Consider the following 19,048-nt stretch of genomic DNA (forward strand, 5'->3'; position numbering starts at 1 on the left):
GCAGAGTCTGGAAAAGTTTCGTGGTGTCTCGGCCGGACACCTTGGCGGAGCCCACTCATTCCGACAAAATATCGTCTACCCAAGGCTCCGTTATATATATACAGTTGTAGATGCAATTGGTCGGGGCTTTTATAGGCCTTCGTGGCTGAAGCAAGGTTAAATTAGATATAGTTAGTCGGCATGCTTCATTTCCACGTCCTCGTCGGCCTCCGCCTCTTCCTCTTCCTCCTCCTCTACATTTTCCTCCTGTTCTTCCTGTTCTTCCTCCTCCTCTTCTTCTTCCTCTTCTCCCTGACCGTATGCTTCTTCGTCGTCTTCAGCCAAATCTGCCTCGGGCTGTTCCGGCGGGAACTCGTTCAACGGCGCCTCAGAATCCCTAAACAGCTTGTTAGTTACCATATTACCAATCAATGGAGCAGAGTGTCTTCGAGGGCCAGCCCTCGAGCACCCGTAGTTGGGGGCTCTGCCCCCAAACCCCCGTTATCTAGTCCTCTCCGCGCAGCGGAGCCCCCAGGGGGAGGGGTCCCCCCATTAGTACTAGTGGAGCCTATCGAGCCCCAGGGGGGTTTGTGGGACCAGGGGAAGGAGAGTAGGAACTTACCAAGAGATGTTGAATCGTGTGACACGGGGCTTTTCGGCCAGGATGTTGCGGACCACATGGTCGATCTGGACCTTGGAGGGCGGGTTTTCGCGCAGTTCTTCGCTATCGTATTCGTTATTGACATAGTAGCCGACTCTGACAAACTCGTTACCGGCGTAGGAACACGAGAGTAGGATGACGGTGACACTGACGAGCTCGGAGGCCGGGATGAGATCAGGCGAAGGCGGGTCTGCTGTGAACACAAAGGTATTAACCCCGACCGGCACCGGACCCACTAGCAGTGAATCCAGCTCCTGGTCGTGTTCAAACGATGTAGATGAGCCCACATAAGTCAGCTTCCACTCCAGATCTGGCCAAGTTAGTACTTTTGTCATACCTTCTTTCTTTTAGTACATACCATCTTTCAGCGGCTCCAGGCACTCGAATGTGATCTGGAATTGATACGGGTCGGAGAACTTGGCCGGGTTATTCAGCACCTCGACGTTCAACAAGGATACAATCGACATGTTTGCTATAGTGAGTGTAACGCGTCGTAGGGTGAAAAAAAAAGTTCAATTGGGGAATTAATTTGGGACGCGTCGCGCGAACGCGTGACATCACCCTTCTTCCCCTAGCAAAACTGGTCCCCCTCCCCCACCCCCTCTTCCTCCTGGGGGCTCCTACGCGGAGAGGACTAGTTGATATATATAACAACGGGGGTTTGGGGGCAGAGCCCCCAACTACGGGAGCTCGAGGGCTGGCCCTCGAAGACACCTTCGAGCAGCGCGACACCCCCTGGGGTGATGACATAAGCGGCGGGTAAGCGTGCATGCCAGGCGGCTCGATTGGGTAGGCAAACATACCCGAAAGGCACAACGCAAGACACGTCAAAAAAAGCCTAAAAGCAAAACAAGCGCACTTCGCCTTGCTTTCCATTCTTTTTTGCGTGGAATCAGTACGGCAGACGAGAAGCCCGGGGGGAAGTACCCGGTTGGAATAGAATTAACGTTGGCATGGACTCAACGCCTCCTCTGGGACGATTTTAGGGAACGCACTGCGAGACATACACAAAGGGCTCCGCCTTTCTGGAGAGAGAGAGGCAGACACACACCGGTCGCGATATATCGAGAGAAAGCATTGATCAGAAGTAGACAGGGGGGACTCTCTCATTCATTCTGCATTTATTTTTAAATTTTTGGTCGTGTCGGTTACACACACGCGCAGAGTTGTGGCTATTGTTCAGGTGAGAGGAGCAGGACCGTACGTTTGCTCTTCTCGACCCTTTTTTTTTGTTTTTATTTTTTTTTCCATTTTGTGTTAAAGAAGAGCGATGGGCCTGCCGAGTCTGACCATGACATTTCGGGCCCCGTCCACGCCGTTCACGTTCCCCAAGCACAACGGCGACAAGAAGCAGCCACCACCGGAGGAGAAACGCGCCTCCCGCAGCCATTCGCCGGACCACGAAAAGCCGGAACAGTCCCATCCATCGCCGGACCAACATCCACCTCCGGACGAGTCGAAGACAAAACCTCAACATCCACTGGCCCAGGAGGGACCACCCAAGGAATCAAGCGACTCCGAGCCCGTGTCGCCGCGTTCTGCCGAGATGGCACCCCCCAGATCGGAGCCTCCGAGATCGGAGCCGCCACACCCACCGGCGTCGCGGGAGGACCTCATGAGTGTGCTGGGGATCGCCAACTGGGGGTTTACCGACGACGCGTTGCGGCAGGCGCTTGTTTTGCGCCAGGAGCAGGAGCGAACTCGAGCTGAGCAGGAGAGGACTAAGCAGGAGTTTTACCGCCTGGAGGTTAAGAAGCGTTCATTAGAGCTGCTCCATGACGCGATCCGCGGTAATGTGCCTCCCCAGAGCATCCCACTCTTGTTCTCAAACAGTGCCGAGTACGATCAGGCTCAACAGGCATATTTACAACAGCAACAACAACAACCACCACCATTACAACAAGGACCATTACCGCCGCAACACCAACACCAACAACAGCTACCTAAGCATCTGCAATACCCACCGCCATCGCTGGCGCCTCAACAACCACAACAACCGGCGGGTAAACCATCAGCGGCTACAATGGCTGGTTCATTCGCTGCATCGTACCCGTCAATGGTCAAGAAGCAGACCCACCAACGCAATCTGTCGCAACCGACCATCATCCAGTCAGAGTACCAACAAAAGCAAGCCGCACCGCCGCCGCACGCCGCACAGCATCAGGTGACCGCCGCGCCGCACCAGCCCCATGCGGCTTCAACGTTCCGGCCGGGCCACCATCACCACGCGTCGACGTCGGCAATCCCGTCCTCGTCGTACGCGACTTCGCCCATCCAGCGGCACCAGCCGCCTCCACCAGGGCTGTCGCCGCAACGGTGGCAGCAACAGCAGCATATGTTCCCGCCGCCACAGCAATTCAGCATGAGCTCGCCGCAGAGCCCGTCTATCCAGCACGTTTACCAGTTCCACCACTACCAGCCGAACAAGCAACAAGCGGCCAGTAGTCCAAAACGGGATGATGAACAGCCGGGAATTAAGCGGCAAAAGTCGGTCAGCGAGCGTGGCGAGCGCTCGGGGTCGCCTACTCCGAAGAGTGGTAGTGGTGCTACTGCGGCGGCCGCCGCAGCCGCCGCACAGCACAGCTCGATGCGCAAGCGAGGGCTTCACATGCGGCATCGGTCCGAGGCGTCTATTCTTCGCGGTGGCGCTTGGCCCTCAGAGGCACAACCATCACCACAATCTCAGTCGGCGCAGCCATCTCGACACCCGTCTCAACAACCCGCTCAACAGCCAGAACAGCAACAACAACCAGAGACAGAAAAAGCCGGCGAGCAGAGCGGGGTGAGCGTACTAGCGTCGGTGGCAGCTACGACGGAACGACAAGAAGAAAAAAAGGAAAAGGAGGAGAGGAGCAAAAAGCATGGGGTGGACTTCATTATGGATAAGTAATTCCTCTCTCATGTTTCACGTTTTTTTACGACATTTTTATTTTATATTTATGATGATAGACTGGAGTATATACACGTATTTATTTGTGCAATTGCTATCTTTAAAAAAAAAAGGGTTTGGCATTATGCTATTAGTGCTGATATAGCGAGTTATGACTGCTGTTGGTCTACCTCCATAGCGGCCCGTTCGAGCTCCTCCAAATCCCACCCAATTGCTTCCTTGGTCAGCGATACCTTATGCAGCTCGGACGCCAGCGACCGAATAACCGTCTGGTTCGACTGCTGCACCCACGACGCATAATCCAAGAACCATATCTTGTTGTACACATAGTAACAATGCTCCGTAGCGTCAAACAACGATATAACATGCAGCAGGACCTTGACAATGACCTTCTTATCCTCAGCGGCCGCCTTGAGCAGGCTGTAAGTATCCTCCCATACTTTGGTCACAAGATCCCAATGGCGGAACAGAGGGAACGCTAAGGCGCGCCGAGAGCAGCTTATTACCAGCGGTGCCAGGGCCGTAAAAGAGTTATCAAGAGCCGCAACTAGCGGCGCCAGTTTGCCAATCGTCCACGCAGACTCGACAGTGCTCTCTCCAAGCGTCGTCCGCTGGTCGTACGCATACGCAAACACAATCCCCACGAGACCAATGTATATCTGCTTGGGGTTGTCCAATAGATAATGCTTTTTGGGCAGCTTGGTCATTTGCAGCTGTTCGGCCTCAGAAAAGTCGCCAGACGGAATTGGAAGCTCCCACCTGACATATTCAGGGATATCTGGATTGTCCATGAAGTCAGCAAGATAGTGGTCTTCATCGAACTGGTCGTTCTCGGCATCTATTCTCTGCTGCACCCGCGAAGAAGCCCCGTCCTTCTCTGGTTCTAATATCTCGTTCAGATCATTTCCGCTCATTATAGATACCGGAATCTCCCCGGAGTACTGGTCATTGAAACCGTACTTGGCTCCCAGAATTGACGCGGTGGGTTCTTCTTCCCCCAGTGGTTCGGGCACCTGCTGTTCGATCTCCCAGTCGAACTTCTCTGCCGACTTGAGAATCTCATTAGAGGCCCCTACATCGTCCTGCGACCCGCCAATTTCCTGGATCAACGGTTTTGTGGTTTGTTCTTGCGCAGCACTGGTATCCTCTTCTTTCCGTGCCAAAAGCTTCGTGATCATGTCCAGGTCAGGAAACTGCTCTCCCGGCTTCTCCTTGGGGATAGTCACACTGACTATAGAGCTGGCCACATCGTAGCTTGCCTTGGACTTTTCCACGTCTTTTTCGTCTTCATCGTCTCGATCCTCTTTTAGGTTGCCCGGGAACCGCAGCCGCAGGTAGTACGGGTGAAGCGAGAAGATGAACAAGTCCTTGTCGACGAAAAACTCCACGCCGGCAGCCTTTATATAAGGCGCCTTGATCTTAATGTGTACTCGTTGGTCATCTTGCGATACTGAGAACTGCGGTGTGATCATTCTATATGGCCCTCTCTCAATAGATACCGGTTATCGATGGGGGGGTCCCAATGTGTCTCAATACTGGAAAATTTGTCCGTGATCTTATCATAACCACACATCAAGTTAACCCCGACAAGCCAAAAGAACTGCTAGATCAAATGTCGGCAGAGATAGATGCCCAGAGGGCGCCTCGAAGGAAGTTTGTGGGCCGCAAGGCGGCTGGAGAGAAGATGGTCGACGATCAGTCGATAGAAACCGCGCCGCTGGTCAAGACCAAGCCAAAGGGCCGCTCGGTCAACCTCATTCCTCCTGAGATCCTCAACGATGAAGAACTCAACGAAGCGATCAAGATTCTGCCCAGTAATTACAATTTTGAAATCCACAAGACCGTATGGCACATCCGAAAGAGCAACGCCAAGCGAGTAGCCCTCCAGATGCCAGAAGGTCTCCTCATCTACGCCTGCATCGTAAGCGACATTCTCGAACAGTTCTGCGGAGTCGAGACTGTCGTTATGGGAGACGTGACCTATGGCGCCTGTTGCATTGACGATTTCTCGGCAATTGCGCTGGGATGCGACTTTCTCGTCCACTACGCTCATTCCTGTCTTGTGCCAGTAGACGTGACGAAAATCAAAGTTTTGTACATTTTTGTCACCATTGAGATCGACAAGAAGCATCTTGTGTCTACACTGACCAAAAATTTTGCGCCAGGGTCAAATTTGGCTCTCGTGTCTACGATTCAATTCAACCCGACTATTCATGCTATTCACGATGATCTGCTGCTCAAAGGAGGGATTAACACCATGGCGCCCCAGGCAATGCCTCTTTCCAAAGGTGAAGTGCTCGGATGCACTTCGGCTAGGCTTTCGACTGATGATGTCACCGCTATTGTATACGTGGGCGACGGCCGGTTCCACTTGGAGAGCGCTATGATCCACAACCCCGAGATCCCGGCCTACAAGTACGATCCGTATTCGCGAAAGTTCACTATTGAAAAGTACGATTATGTCGAGATGCATGCCCTGCGCCGAGATGCGATTAGAACCGCGCGGGAGGCCAGAAAAGTCGGCATCATCCTGGGCGCTCTTGGTCGCCAGGGGAATGTGGGCACGCTCGACCGAATTCAAAAGGAGTTTATGGCCAAGGGTGTTGAAACTGTCATGGTCATTTTGTCTGAAATTTTCCCTGGAAAGCTGGCCCAGTTCCCGGACGTTGAGTGCTGGATCCAGGTTGCATGTCCACGGCTGTCTATTGACTGGGGGTACGCTTTCCCCAAGCCATTGCTAACGCCATACGAGGCGATGATTGCCCTAGGAGAGGATAAGGACTGGGGCAGCGGCCCGTATCCAATGGACTACTATGCCAAGGATGGCTACGGCAGAGGTAATAAACCCAAACGGAATGATTGCTTCGGCAGCACTTGCCAGAGCACGCAAAACCAAAAAGATTGTGCATGCAAGTGATCTTTACCACCATTCACTTGGACGCTTGTCCCTAAGCAACATGGTTACATCCACAGGCTTACTTCCCGAAATAACGTTATGATGGAATTGATTCCTATGGACATATCATATTTACTATTCACCGTGGTTTAAGATGCAGATTCCAATGTGACCTTCTTTCGTGGCTTCTTCTCGTCCTCGTCCTCAACCGCTTTAACGTTGACAGACTTCTTCTTATGCGCCTTCACTACTTTCTTTGGAACAACAACTCGCAGCACGCCCTGTCGAATCTCGGCGTTGATATGGTCCACGTCAATGTCCTGGTCGTTTGGAACTCGAATTCGCCGTTCAAAGGAGCCGTATCGCCGCTCACTGACCCGAAGATAACGCTTTCGGTAGTCTTCCTCCGATTCGCCCTCATCATAGTCCTCCGTGTTAGACGACGAAATCTCACCGCTGATGCTCAGTTCCTGTGTGTGCGGGTCGTAGTCGACCTTGATATCAGAGGGCTTAGCTCCTGCCACTGTGGCCACGACGACGTATGAATCGGGTTTCTCATAAAGGTCAATTGGAGGAGAGAACCAGTTGTTGCCGCCAAACCAATTCAGTGGGCTAACTGTGTTTGGCGATACGGTAACGTCACTTCCGCCGCCAGCGTTGGTGAGTTGACGCTGTGGATTCTGCTGTCGTCGCCGACGGGGCGCCTCACCCGTGTCGACCGTGTCAAAGAAGTCCCAGAAAGGATGGTTAAAGAAGCTATTCAAGTCTGCCATTGTCGATAAGCGATACTCTACGAAAGATGAGCGGAAGTATCGACTGTTTATATAGCCTTGGTGAACGCTACCTATGCTGATAATGAGGAGTAGGTGGAGAGTGGTTGCGTGATCATAGTGGATCAGGTTCTACTTTTGAAACTCTGCCATGTCCAATCGATACTCGAGGATGTCGAATTCCGCGAAAAGGCTCACGTGTTTAGAGGCACGCGATCTCAATTGATGAAGCACGTATACGGTATTCGTAAATGGTAACAATGTAACAACGAGTTGGGGGTGTGGAGAAGGATTGATTGACCCGACGTGTTTGTCGTCGCTAGGGTAGGTGGTTTACCGAGTTTGCTTGGTTGTTTCAGAGTCATGATGAATGCAAAAAAATTGTTTAGCCTGTCTGCGACCTACGTTGAATATATTCGGTCCGCAAATTGCTGTATCGTTGAACTAACGAAATTTTCATACCAAATTGATTCTATGAGCTGTAATGGCTGAATTCTCTTGGATTGTGTTGTCCTCGACGACCCTTGTCTAGTAGATACCCTTCCATAATCATACAATCTAACGTGCATACGGGAGGGAGAGAATCATCCCATCTTTTCAAAGTTTTACATTTGCAGTCTAACATATGGTAAATGTATCATTTACAGTACTGGAATTTTCTAGCCTGTAATACAACGGTATACGGTGCTGTGGGGTATATTTCATTCTTGCCATGTTGTCTCAGACACGATGAGAACCGATAATGAAGATCAAGAATTGGATAGAAATTCAAAGAAAATCGCTTTGGACTACTATCTCATTTCGTCTTGGAATAGTTTACTTGTGCAAAATGCCGTTATTGGCAATGAGCTAGAACTAACGACAATACAAAGAGACCCTCCCATGCAAGCTTTGAACCATTGGGTCAATTAAATGTGACATCTACGAGACTCATCCTAGCGGGAAGAGAGACGCGAATAACTCGGACACATGGCAATTCTGATTAGTGGACCTGAGGGGGGACTACCGGTAGACGTATCCGTTAAGTTAATCTACATGTCATGCAACCATCAGGTTAGTTCTCAGTAGGTGCAGAGAATGTATTATCACGACATAGGCTAGTCATTGGTTCTAGGTTGTTCTAATCAGCTACGACGAATGTATTGGATACCCGAAACACCGGATCGAACCCTTTTTTCCCCCCGATTGCGACTGGACCCTCCAAGGTCAAATTCAAATTGAACCAAGCCATTTCAGACTGGAGTACGTAGTCAACATATCTATCCCATCCTGCCCATGAACCGCTCTTTCTAGACACCCGCTCTATACTCCGCCTACTATCTATCACGAATCATTAATACTCTGTGTATCGGACAGACCCCCCTATAACGTTACCAAGTAGAGGAAGATGAACGAAAGGGCGCCGCATTGACGGAACTCCGATACTCCACCTACCTGCGTAATCACCATCTGTCTCCTGCCGGTCGCCTGCATCCCCACAACCATCGCTGCCAGGAAATGCATATGGAGGAATTGAGCTACCGAGTATACTCGCACAACATCCGATACGACAACCACCGTCCGGTGGAGAACGAGCGGTACTGGAGCGAGCGCAAGCACGGTGTAATTGCCTCCATCCGGTTCAACGCCGAGCGTAGCACCATTGTTTGCCTGCAGGAGGTGCTCCACAATGCGCTGGAGGATATCCTAAACGGCCTGGGGGATGACTGGTCTTATTTTGGTGTTGGGCGTGACGACGGGAAAACCAGAGGAGAGTACGCGCCCATTCTGTTCCGTAAATCCCAATGGGAGTTGGTGGACTCAAACACTTTTTGGCTGAGCGAGACGCCAGACCGGCCTAGCCGTGGGTGGGACGCGGTGTTGCCGCGAATTGTCACGTTTGTGAGGCTCCGACACCGGGAAACGGGACGAGAGATTGCGGCGTTCAACACTCACTATGACCATATCGGAAAGAAAGCGCGGGAGGAGAGCTCGAAGCTGATTATCCACAAGATGAATGAGCAAATGGGGGAAGATCATTCGACTCCGGTGACTCTCTGTGGCGACTTCAATTCGTCTCGGGACGACATTGCGTACAAGACTCTCAGCAAGCAGCTCATTGACTCTGGCGAGGTGCTTGAGAAGCATGCGCGGTATGGCCATAGTGGTGTTACGTACACGGGGTTCAACAGACACGAAACTCCGTCTTATATCGATTTCATTTGGTACCCAAAGACGGCCGACATGACACAGACGACTTTTGGCATCCTTCATTCGGAGTATCATGGGTTCCTCCTTTCTGATCACCGGCCAGTATCCATTGACTTGGTTGTGTAGTCCCTTTTTAATTCGTCCGTATTACTTTTAACTACAATCCTTTGCAATATCTTGATAATTAGAATATGCTGGCGAGCACAATATTTGGTTCCGTATGACAATATTCTGTTACCACAATTCGTGGTTCTGTAACTACAATATTTTGGTTCTGTAACTACGATATTTTGGTTCTGTAGCTACGATATCTGGTTTTGTAACTACACAATATCTTGGTTTTCTAACTACAGTATCTTGGTTCTGTAACTACAATATCTTGGTTTTGTAACTGCAATATCTTGGTGCTGTAGCTACAATGTCAATTCTGTAACAGTCTGACTGTCACGTGCTACCCGGGGGTCTGGCCCCCAGCTACGGGAGCTCGAGGGCTGGCCCTCGAAGACAATTGAATCTCAAAATGCTACAGGGGTGATTCCGTTACCACTTTACCTGGTTTTGTAACTGCAATATGTTGGTTCTGTAGCTACAATGTCAATTCTGTAACACTCTGACTGTTACGAGGGGGTCTGGGGGCTGGCCCCCAGCTGTGGGAGCTCGAGGGCTGGCCCTCGAAGACAATCTCAAAATGCTACAGGGGTGATTGCTTACCTTGGTTCTGTAAGTGCTATTTCTCGGTAATATTTTGGTACAACAATCTTTTTTAAGGCAATGTACTGGTAAGGATACAATATGGTGGCATTATCTTTGTACTCTGTAACTACATTAGTATAATGTATAATGGATGCTATATGGAGGGAGGAGGTTAGTGGTCTTGGTGGTTAGTAACATTAGCTCAGGGCGCCTTTGGCGGTGGCGGATTCCACCATGATACGCCGCACCCGCGAGTCCTGGGTATCAAACTCACCCTCAGACATCATATCAATGCGCGCACAGGCCTTGGATATCTCGTCATACCGAATCTGCGCGTCTGACCACGTTTTCAGCTTCGTCTTGAGCGTATATCTACGCGACTCATCCTCCTCACGCTCCATGACTATAAATTTACAGTGCGGCACATTCTGCAGCAGCTCAAACTCCTCATAGGGCCACCGGAACCATTTCATGAGAAACACGCGAGCCCATATGCCATGCGTCACCAACACCAACACACTAGGAAACTTGTCACTGGCGAATTGGCGGAACAGAGTCTCGTTGAACCCGGCACACCGGTCGTACACATCTGCCGCCGACTCGCCGTTTGGAATGCGATAAAAGAAGTGCCCGTACTTGGCCCGATCCGTCCAGATCTCCTTCATTTCGCGCGCAGTGCCCTGGAAGTTGCCAAAGTCCTGCTCGCGCAGCCGCGGTTCTTCGTGTACTCGATACGAGACCTCCGGTTGCTGGTTTACCACTGACAGGATGCCTTCCAACGTCTGTCGTGCTCGCTTGTACGGAGAGGTGTAGAAGAGTATATTTTCGCCCGGCCGCAGCATTTGGAGCAGATCCTGCCCGGCCTCTCTGGCCTGTTGATTTCCCAGCTCCGTCAAGGGGATCTGGTGGTTTGCAATGAAGCGATTCACCGATTTATCACAGTTTGATTCCGATTCGCCATGCCGAACAAGTAAAATCAGCTATAACCCTTGATATTAGCCCTTTTTCAACCGCGGTTTTCAACCACACTCCCATCCGAATAGCCAAACACCCAATAAATCACTTACTCTTGGTCGACCCATGCTCTCTAATGCTTTATTCCCTTTCTCTCTCTCTCTCTCTCGAAGAGCGAATGATATCCTCGTTGATGATGATGATGCCGAACTTTGGGACTTTGCGATCGGCATTTTATATATCGGCAGCCGGAGATAGTGCGGCGGTTACGAATAGCCGCGTGTTGAGACGGCTGTGCATCGGCTAGAGGGAGAGAAGAGCAGATCTACAATGGTCTTAGCCTCTCCGGAGGAACATCTAGCCAGAACAATATCGGGGAAGGGCCGACAAGACCTGTCGTGCCAGTAATGTCCGGTCAAGCAATACTCAGAGACTAGTTTACGGCCAGTTAGCCGGAAACTAATTCTTTGCCAGGGATACCCGAAACAAGGTCAGGGGCCCGGAGACAAGCAATGCCAAGCCAAGCAATACCCCGCAGTCAAGGACCAGCAATACACCCGGAATTAAGCTTAACGACTCTCCACCAACTTCGCCTCCTACACCAAGCTAGCTTGGCGTCCACGGAGCCTGTAGCAAGTTTGTTAACATTGCTTACAAATGTAACTTGCAATGTAACAAAAAATTTTCGTTACGCTGTTGGGAGGTTTGTTACGCACCCTCTCTCTCCGGGACAGCCTAGCCACGGAAAAAGGCAGCCATCGAGTGCAGTTGGAGACTGTAGTTAGTCAAGGGCGAGCAAAACTCGTACGTCCTCGGAAGTACGCGGGAACACTGCTCTAAACTCGTCACTATCGCCGTAAATAGACCGTAGCTTATCCTCGAGCTCCTTGAACGCAGACAGAAACTTTTCCGAAGCTCTCAGGGTAACCGTAGACGCAAGCCGCGGCGAATTGAGCCGGTGGAGAGCCTCGCTCGATTCCATAGTGGCCGCCGGAAGGAAGTCGTCGAGCGAAGCAACAAGACCGGCCAGTTCAGTGCGGCTGTGTAAATCAGTCACACTGCCAAGCCCCGAGCGAGCCGAAAAGAAGCGCAACTGATGGTCAGCCAAGGCACCCGCAAGCTCTTCTATTCGACCATCCAGCTGCTCGAGCTTGTATGAGGCAAACGCGTACAGCGAAAGTGTCATGCGGGCGGCGTCAAGACAGTTGGCGGAGAATATCTCCGCCTCACCGTCGCGCATATCACTGGCAATGCGGCTACAGCACTCGAGGAACGGCTCGGTGAGATCATCAATGACGGTACGCACCTGCGACTCCTTCTCGGCGTCGGTCCCGCCTACGACGCTCGTTTCGCAGCTCGACAGCACTGCCCGGAGATCGCCCAGGGCATCAAGAAGGAACTCCGGCGGCTGAAGGTCTTCCGGAGGAGGAGGCAGGCTCTCGCGGACTACAACTACACGGTCTTCGAGCCGGCTGTTGAACTGATGCATCGCCGCCGACGCCAGAGCCTCAATGGCCGCAACCACCGGCGAAGAAGCCCGTAAATGCTTGCAAAACGTAGTCCTGTAGAACATCAAAACACTCTGCGCCTCGTACAAGGTGGCGATCTTTGGCTCGGCCGCGAGAACCTGCTCAATGCGCGCTTTCATAGGTTTCACCAGAGCCCCAGTGATGCGGTCTACCTTCTCATCTACCAGAGCGCTCGAATCAAACGCTTCGCAGCTCATCCACGGCTCACTGGCCAGACCTTCTTCAATGCCGCTGGCCATGGTATCCGTGCCAAATAGCGCTTCGAGGTTCTCCTTCTCCCCCACCGCCGCAGCGTGGATCCATGCCAGGACATCCCCGATATACCGCAGAGTGTCATGTGCGTAGAAATCAATCGGCTTCGAGTCCTGGGTACCCTGAGATGAGGACTGGGAGCCCGTTAGCGCTGCAATGAACTCCGTCGCCAGGTTTTTCTGCCGCTTCTCACACAGACCGTTCAATGCGTCGTCGAACAGCGTAGGACGCTCGGCAAGATGCGCAAGCGCCTTCCTCAGCCCGCGTCCAATGCTAACGCCGCTCTGGGACGCCGAAACCGACTTCAGCTCGCGCTCTACGGCCTGGTGAAGTCGGTCGTACGCCGCGTCAAGTCGCTCCGACATAGCGCCCATGATCTCAATGCCTGTGTCCCGACTTCCCGTAGCCAATAGAGCCTGGCAGTCGCCGTGGATCTGTTTGATGCGCGCCAGGGTCGCAAAGAACCGGTCGTCCAGAGGAGCCCCGGGCGCCATGCTGGCGACTTCGGCCTCGCTGAGCACAAAAGTAGCCCGGAACGCTTTCAGCAGCACCTGCTTGCCCACCGTCTTCTCGTCTTGGCGCCGTAGGTCCTCGCTCTCCCGTACAATCTGGCTTGTGGCCCGCTTGGCGGTCGATACCTGACCTTCCATGCGCTGAAGCCCGCGGTTCAGCTCGCCCACAGAGGCCCCGAGATCGCGGATCCCCTCGGCAAACCGACCCAGCTCCTTGAGGATCTGGCCATTGGCACGAATGACCTCGGCCTCGATGCTACTTCGGAGATTCCGCCGCGTCTCCACGCTGTTGGCGGTGACCCGCGTGTCCAGCCCTTCCAGCGCAATCCGGATCGTGCTATCCGCGTACGACGTCGACAGAATGTTGGAGATCTTCTGTGAAATCACATAATCCGGCCGGATTGGCGCAGCTGAGCCCCCTTCTCCTGTCACCTCCATGCCTGTTCTATATTTTTGTGTGGTATGTCGTGTCTTTTGGCCGTGTCGGATCCGTCGTTGGGTATCACTATGATCCGTGTATCATCCTTCAACCCTAGCCACGGGGGTTTGGGGGCTGGCCCCCAACTAGTAAACTAAGTGCAATTGGGGGGACTGGTCTTCCTGGGGCTCCGCTATCTTCTATTATCACACTTCTACAATCCCTCCGCGAAGCGGAGCTACGGGAGCTCGAGGGCTGGCCCTCGAATACACTCTACTGACGAGTGTGTATGGGGGGCCAGCCCCCCAAACCCCCCGTAGCTGGGGGGATTCCCCCCAGACCCCCCTTTCTCCTACGTAGAGACCGGGCGGATACTTACTTCAAAATGATTTAACGGTAGAAACACCAAGATAAAGCTTTAACTATAATCAATTGAACCAAATTTAACAATGTAATACCGGTACACCAGTGCTTCATTTCAAATTCTTGTTGCCTGGGACTAAGTAAATAGGTTAATCAAGAGAGTCTTTTTGTCCTCTAAAGCTTCTGATGTTATTGGGCCTGGGGGCAACTCTGTTGCTGGAAGTTTGTAACAGCTTGGTACGGCCTTTTGTTACAGATCGTTACAGTTTGTTACGGCCTTTTGTTAATCACTAGTGTTCTGTCCGCTCCATCTACAGCGGTAATTATATGAAAGGATCAACATAGAAGGATCTTGAAGGGCAAGTTACGCGAGTTAACAGGTCAATCATGCTTGAATACACTACCTAAAGGACTACAGTACTCGTTATCTAGATCAAGGAAGGCGGCGTAAGACATCAAAAAATAAATTACTCTAGACTTTTTTGAGCGGCAAAGAGCTTTGGAGTGACAGTGGAGCCAAACTCCTCAATCTGGTCGCAGTACTGGTTGATCTGGCCCGAGATGAGCAAGTTGTCGCCTCTAGATGGCTCCTCCGGCAGCTTGAACAGCGACTTCCACTCGTCGGTCGGAAGAGGCTCCTTGCCTGCCTGCTGTCGCGCGTTGTTCTCCGCCTTTCGCTTCTGCTGCCACTGCTGGATCTTCATCTTCTCCCGCGTCAGCTGTCGCTGGTAGAAGTTGTAGTTACCCTGGTCGTAGTGGAAGTCGTCCACCGAGTCGAAAATGCCTTCAATGTTCTTCTCGAGATACGAGTCGATCGATATGTTGAGGTGGTCAAAGCTCGTGTCTGGCTTGATGGTGTAAAGGTACATCGTGACAAGGTGCGAGTTCTTCACCTCGACAGGCAGCTCCTCAAACACGCTGCGGTAAGACAGCTCGTTCTTGGTAAGGTTCTCCGTGCTGAACTTGCCCTCCTTTCGCACCGCCAGGTACGCTGGAGACAGTCGGTACGCCTTGAGCGTGAACCCAGCGTGGGTCGACTTGGACACGTCGTACACGAGCACAATCGACTCTGGGTTGGCAATCTGGTGCGACAGCAGGTTCTCAACAACGTTCTGGTTGTAGAACCGGCCGAGGCTGGCACCAATGTACCAACCTGCTGAATTGGCGTCGACATTGACCTCCTTGAGGTGCTCAATCATGTCGTTCTGGTACTTGACAATCGCCTTGGACCTGATCCCGCTGCCCTCGTTGTCGTTAGCAGAGGCTGGGTATGGAAACGTGCTGGTAACGTCAAGAACACCCTCCTCGTCAAACCCGAGCAGGTGGCCAGAGGCTGGGGCTGGGTACTGTTCGTAAACGTGCTTCACGATCTTGAGCACGACGCTCGAGTCCACTCGGACCCGCGTGGTCGCCGCTGGAGTGGTTGGAACGGCGTTCGCCGATGAGGTTTTTCTAGCAATCCTCTGTTAGTTCAGGCCTCTTCGCTGCCGTCTTTGGTTACTTACGACTTGAGCATTTCCCTCTAGTTTGTATGGAGTGTGTGTGCTCTCCGTGTCGCTTTTTTCCAGAATATGAAATTTTTCGCGTGCCCAGATGTACGCTACTCGACATTCTCCGTACTACCATATCACTGGGGTATGTACTGTAATGTTAGTACGGCTTGATAGTTTGAAATACCTATTTTTTACTATTAGTTTAAAAATACTATTGTATATATTTATCTTTATTTGCTATGATACCAAGTGTTGGCACCGATTGAGCTAGAAGCACCGATTCACTATCATATGTACTGTACATGTATGAGATTGCAACGGTAAATGTGATACTGTTCAATGCATAGTGCCGAATGCTAACAGGTAGTATACGAGCGAGAAGACACCTGGTAGGGATAACAGTATTGGTCTTATGAGAATGCCGTGATTATTTTCAAAGGCAATAGTATAAGATTGAGTTGATATGATAGTAGTATTAATTAGCAGGTTATGATTGCTATGATCTTGAAGAGCCGTAACAATTGAGCTATCTGCGATACGACAGTCCTTAGCATCATCTTGAATATAATGGATATTTCGAATAGGAATTAAAAACAGGGATTGCGGTAATTCCACATTGTTATAACCATACTCACGCCTATCCATTGTGGACTGTTGAAAATCATTCTGCCCCCAAAACGTAAATCTTTGCAATGAAAAATAGAGTACCGGTAGCCGTGCTACTGGCCGCTAGAAACTCTTCTACGCGTACCGATTAAGAAGCAAAACCCTGCTAGTTGCTCTAGTTCCAATTACACTACCTAATTCAATGCTCAATTGAGTCCTCCGACTCACCGCGAAGCGGTGCCCCAGGGGGGTTTGGGGGGACTGGTCCCCCCAAGTGTGGGTTTTATTACAATTATTACACTTGGGGCCAGTCCCCACCCCCATGGCTATGGGGTCCTTCGAGGCAGACTTCCGAACTCAAGCAATTCAGGCGACATGAAAATAGATTATAATCTAGATAAGTTTAGAAAAAGCTACAAATCTGGATGCTCACCGGCGGGAACTGCACAGCGGGAACGATTGACTGGCTGGTAACAGAACTTGGAGTACCAAGGCACAATAAGCTCTTCATCCGGCTGAGGGATGAATATCTTGTCAATGTACTCAAGGGTGTGTCTCGCCGTCTCGGGATAAAAGAAGAAGACAATAACCGAATTGACGAGGTTGAAAACCGCGAAAATGATATAGGTCTTGTAGCCAATGTTTTCTAGACCTGGCGGTACAACCTCAACGACGAGGAAGTTGCCCAGATAATCGGCAGCAGTTGCCAAGGCAGCACCCTTGGACCTGATCTTGAGCGGCAAAATTTCTGGAGGGTAGGTCCAAACACAAGCCATCCAACCCCAGGTAAAGCACGCCTCAAATAGAAAGACCCATACCACAGCTGCAATCCTCGATGTTGGGTTATTAATAGCAACACAAACTGCTTCAGCGACAAGCAAAAGGCACATGCCAATGGCATTCCAAATAAGCAAGCGTCGTCGGCCAATGCGATCAATAATGTACCACGTCACAAGCGAGACAAACACATACCACACTTGGAGCAAGGCACCAATGAGCTCAGAAGTATGGTCGTCAAAGCCAATCTGGATGAATAGAGTTGGCGCATAATACGTGATGATGCAAACGCCCGACATTTGCTGCATGAACTGGATACCCACGGCGAGAGCAAGTCGCTTGTGTCCTGAGATGCCGTTATCTCTGAAGAGGTCCATCCAGGAACCTTCTTCGTGTTTCTCGATTTCGAGCGCCTCGAGAATTTCAAGCGCCTCGGCACGCACAGAAGCATCGTCGACGGAAACCCCGCGATATTGGGCCAGCACTCTAATGCCGCGGTCGTGGGCCTTGTCGTGAGATAGGTACCATCGCGGAGTGTCAGGCAGGAAGGAAGTGACGACAACGATATAGACAGCGAAAATGATCTGGAAGGCGAGCGGGAAGCGCCATTGCAGGGAAGACTGGTAGAAGTACAGGCCGTAGTTGATCCAGTAGGCAATCATGAGTCCGACAAGCATTGTTGTCAGCTGGCAACACAGCATCCATCCCCGGTGGGCCGCCGGAGAGATCTCTGCCTGGTACACGGGAGTGACGGAGGTGATGATTCCAATGCCGCCGCCAGTTATAATACGGCCGATGAGCATTTGCGCTCGTCCATATGCGGCACTCTGAAGAACACCGCCGACAATCAGCACCACTGCTCCGAAGATGAGTGTTTTCTTACGCCCCACCGCTTCGCCGAAGACTGAGCACGCAATTGCTCCGAATGCGCCGCCAACTGCGTAGATCGAGGTAATGGTCGAGATAATAACGGTGGAAGGGTTGTCCATCTGGCTGAGCCAGAACTTGGAGATGATGACGCCGGACATGACGCCATTGTCGTAGCCAAACAGGAAGAACCCTATTGAACACACTGAAGTCACTAGGGCCGTGAGAATTGTTCCGGTCGGCTCGTATTTTGGCCTCACGTCTCGGACCTTCTCCAGGCTCACGTCATCGTCGTCGACGGCTCTTGGCACAATCTCAATCTCAGATTTCTCCATTGTCATATAAACTTCCACTAAGCAGCGGATAGTTCAATTGAATTCCTGATGAGAGTTCGGCCATATTTCCCCAGACTGTCGATACTTATACTCAGTCTATTAATGTCGTTTCATAGCGTTATTCCGGTTTGCCCCACCGATGACCCCCGTAGCTACCCCACATGCGAAAATGGGGGTATGGTGGGGTGCGATATAAGCTTGCTCGAGACATTTTAGAGATGGATGTGCTTGCTAAGCTTTCGTATGCGGTATTTAGAGTGTGCGTTCCATGCAGATCTTAACGGCATGTGGCATGGTAGTACCGGACATGTACTCCGGTGCAGCACTTACTACTTCCTACCTACCGTGTACCTACAAGAACAGGTAAAGTATGGTGGTGCAAGGCAGTGGGGGGTTAATTGTACGACTGATCCTATCTGATGTGCGGCAAGCATCTGCATAGTGCGCTTTTTTATGCTACAGTATGAGCTGCCATTCTCCACTATCTGGAGTTAATGCATGAAGATATTTTTGAAATGGACATAAGTAATCAACATTGCTGATGATTGACCGCCTACGGGCGGAAGATCCCATTTCAGTGGGAATCAGTTTGGGGATTAGACATACTATAGTGCTGCCAGATTCCCCCGCAATGAAACGCAATTCAACCTATTGAATAATCTGCAGTAATGAATACTCCGCTATTGAATAATCTGCCGTAATGAATACTCCGCTTTTGAATAATCTGCCGCAATGAATACTCCGCTATTGAATAATCTGCCGTAATGAATACTCCGCTAATGAAAAACTCCGCTAATGAAAAACTCCGCTAATGAAAAACTCCGCTAATGAACTCTGCTAATGAATACTCCCCTAATGAATAC

The 19,048-nt window shown here is 51.2% G+C and overlaps 10 protein-coding genes across 10 annotated transcripts; 3 read left to right on the forward strand and 7 right to left on the reverse strand.

Annotated features, from left to right (window-relative positions):
• Positions 1-171: 171 nt before the first annotated feature.
• Positions 172-1,107, reverse strand: ASF1 (nucleosome assembly factor ASF1; the record flags this gene model as incomplete). Its single annotated transcript, XM_076684476.1, has 3 exons — positions 172-376; positions 602-950; positions 999-1,107. The coding sequence occupies 3 exons, from the start codon at positions 1,105-1,107 to the stop codon at positions 172-174; spliced, it is 663 nt and encodes a 220-aa protein (XP_076541220.1).
• Positions 1,108-1,910: 803 nt separating this feature from the next.
• On the forward strand, positions 1,911-3,530 carry BOP3 (Bop3p; the record flags this gene model as incomplete). Its single annotated transcript, XM_076684477.1, has 1 exon — positions 1,911-3,530. One exon carries the CDS (start codon positions 1,911-1,913, stop codon positions 3,528-3,530), a length of 1,620 nt encoding a protein of 539 aa, XP_076541221.1.
• Positions 3,531-3,679: 149 nt separating this feature from the next.
• On the reverse strand, positions 3,680-5,002 carry SHQ1 (Hsp90 cochaperone SHQ1; the record flags this gene model as incomplete). The annotated part of the gene is made up of 1 exon (XM_076684478.1): positions 3,680-5,002. One exon carries the CDS (start codon positions 5,000-5,002, stop codon positions 3,680-3,682), a length of 1,323 nt encoding a protein of 440 aa, XP_076541222.1.
• A 140-nt stretch (positions 5,003-5,142) lies between these two features.
• Positions 5,143-6,447, forward strand: DPH1 (2-(3-amino-3-carboxypropyl)histidine synthase; the record flags this gene model as incomplete). The annotated part of the gene is made up of 1 exon (XM_076684479.1): positions 5,143-6,447. The coding sequence occupies one exon, from the start codon at positions 5,143-5,145 to the stop codon at positions 6,445-6,447; it is 1,305 nt and encodes a 434-aa protein (XP_076541223.1).
• Positions 6,448-6,575: 128 nt separating this feature from the next.
• On the reverse strand, positions 6,576-7,199 carry TRVA0_016S00672 (Hsp20/alpha crystallin family protein; the record flags this gene model as incomplete). Its single annotated transcript, XM_076684480.1, has 1 exon — positions 6,576-7,199. The coding sequence occupies one exon, from the start codon at positions 7,197-7,199 to the stop codon at positions 6,576-6,578; it is 624 nt and encodes a 207-aa protein (XP_076541224.1).
• A 1,494-nt stretch (positions 7,200-8,693) lies between these two features.
• On the forward strand, positions 8,694-9,512 carry TRVA0_016S00694 (endonuclease/exonuclease/phosphatase family protein; the record flags this gene model as incomplete). The annotated part of the gene is made up of 1 exon (XM_076684481.1): positions 8,694-9,512. The coding sequence occupies one exon, from the start codon at positions 8,694-8,696 to the stop codon at positions 9,510-9,512; it is 819 nt and encodes a 272-aa protein (XP_076541225.1).
• Positions 9,513-10,276: 764 nt separating this feature from the next.
• DET1 (acid phosphatase DET1) lies at positions 10,277-11,161 on the reverse strand (the record flags this gene model as incomplete). Its single annotated transcript, XM_076684482.1, has 2 exons — positions 10,277-11,059; positions 11,147-11,161. 2 exons carry the CDS (start codon positions 11,159-11,161, stop codon positions 10,277-10,279), a joined length of 798 nt encoding a protein of 265 aa, XP_076541226.1.
• A 653-nt stretch (positions 11,162-11,814) lies between these two features.
• On the reverse strand, positions 11,815-13,764 carry COG6 (Golgi transport complex subunit COG6; the record flags this gene model as incomplete). The annotated part of the gene is made up of 1 exon (XM_076684483.1): positions 11,815-13,764. The coding sequence occupies one exon, from the start codon at positions 13,762-13,764 to the stop codon at positions 11,815-11,817; it is 1,950 nt and encodes a 649-aa protein (XP_076541227.1).
• Positions 13,765-14,574: 810 nt separating this feature from the next.
• TRVA0_016S00760 (uncharacterized protein) lies at positions 14,575-15,623 on the reverse strand (the record flags this gene model as incomplete). Its single annotated transcript, XM_076684484.1, has 2 exons — positions 14,575-15,559; positions 15,613-15,623. 2 exons carry the CDS (start codon positions 15,621-15,623, stop codon positions 14,575-14,577), a joined length of 996 nt encoding a protein of 331 aa, XP_076541228.1.
• Positions 15,624-16,619: 996 nt separating this feature from the next.
• Positions 16,620-18,185, reverse strand: GAL2 (sugar porter family MFS transporter; the record flags this gene model as incomplete). The annotated part of the gene is made up of 1 exon (XM_076684485.1): positions 16,620-18,185. One exon carries the CDS (start codon positions 18,183-18,185, stop codon positions 16,620-16,622), a length of 1,566 nt encoding a protein of 521 aa, XP_076541229.1.
• Positions 18,186-19,048: the final 863 nt, after the last annotated feature.

The sequence above is a fragment of the Trichomonascus vanleenenianus genome (assembly GCF_965637985.1).
Source record: "Trichomonascus vanleenenianus strain CLIB 3782 genome assembly, contig: TRVA0_016S, whole genome shotgun sequence".
NCBI classification, from domain to species: domain Eukaryota; kingdom Fungi; phylum Ascomycota; class Dipodascomycetes; order Dipodascales; family Trichomonascaceae; genus Blastobotrys; species Blastobotrys vanleenenianus.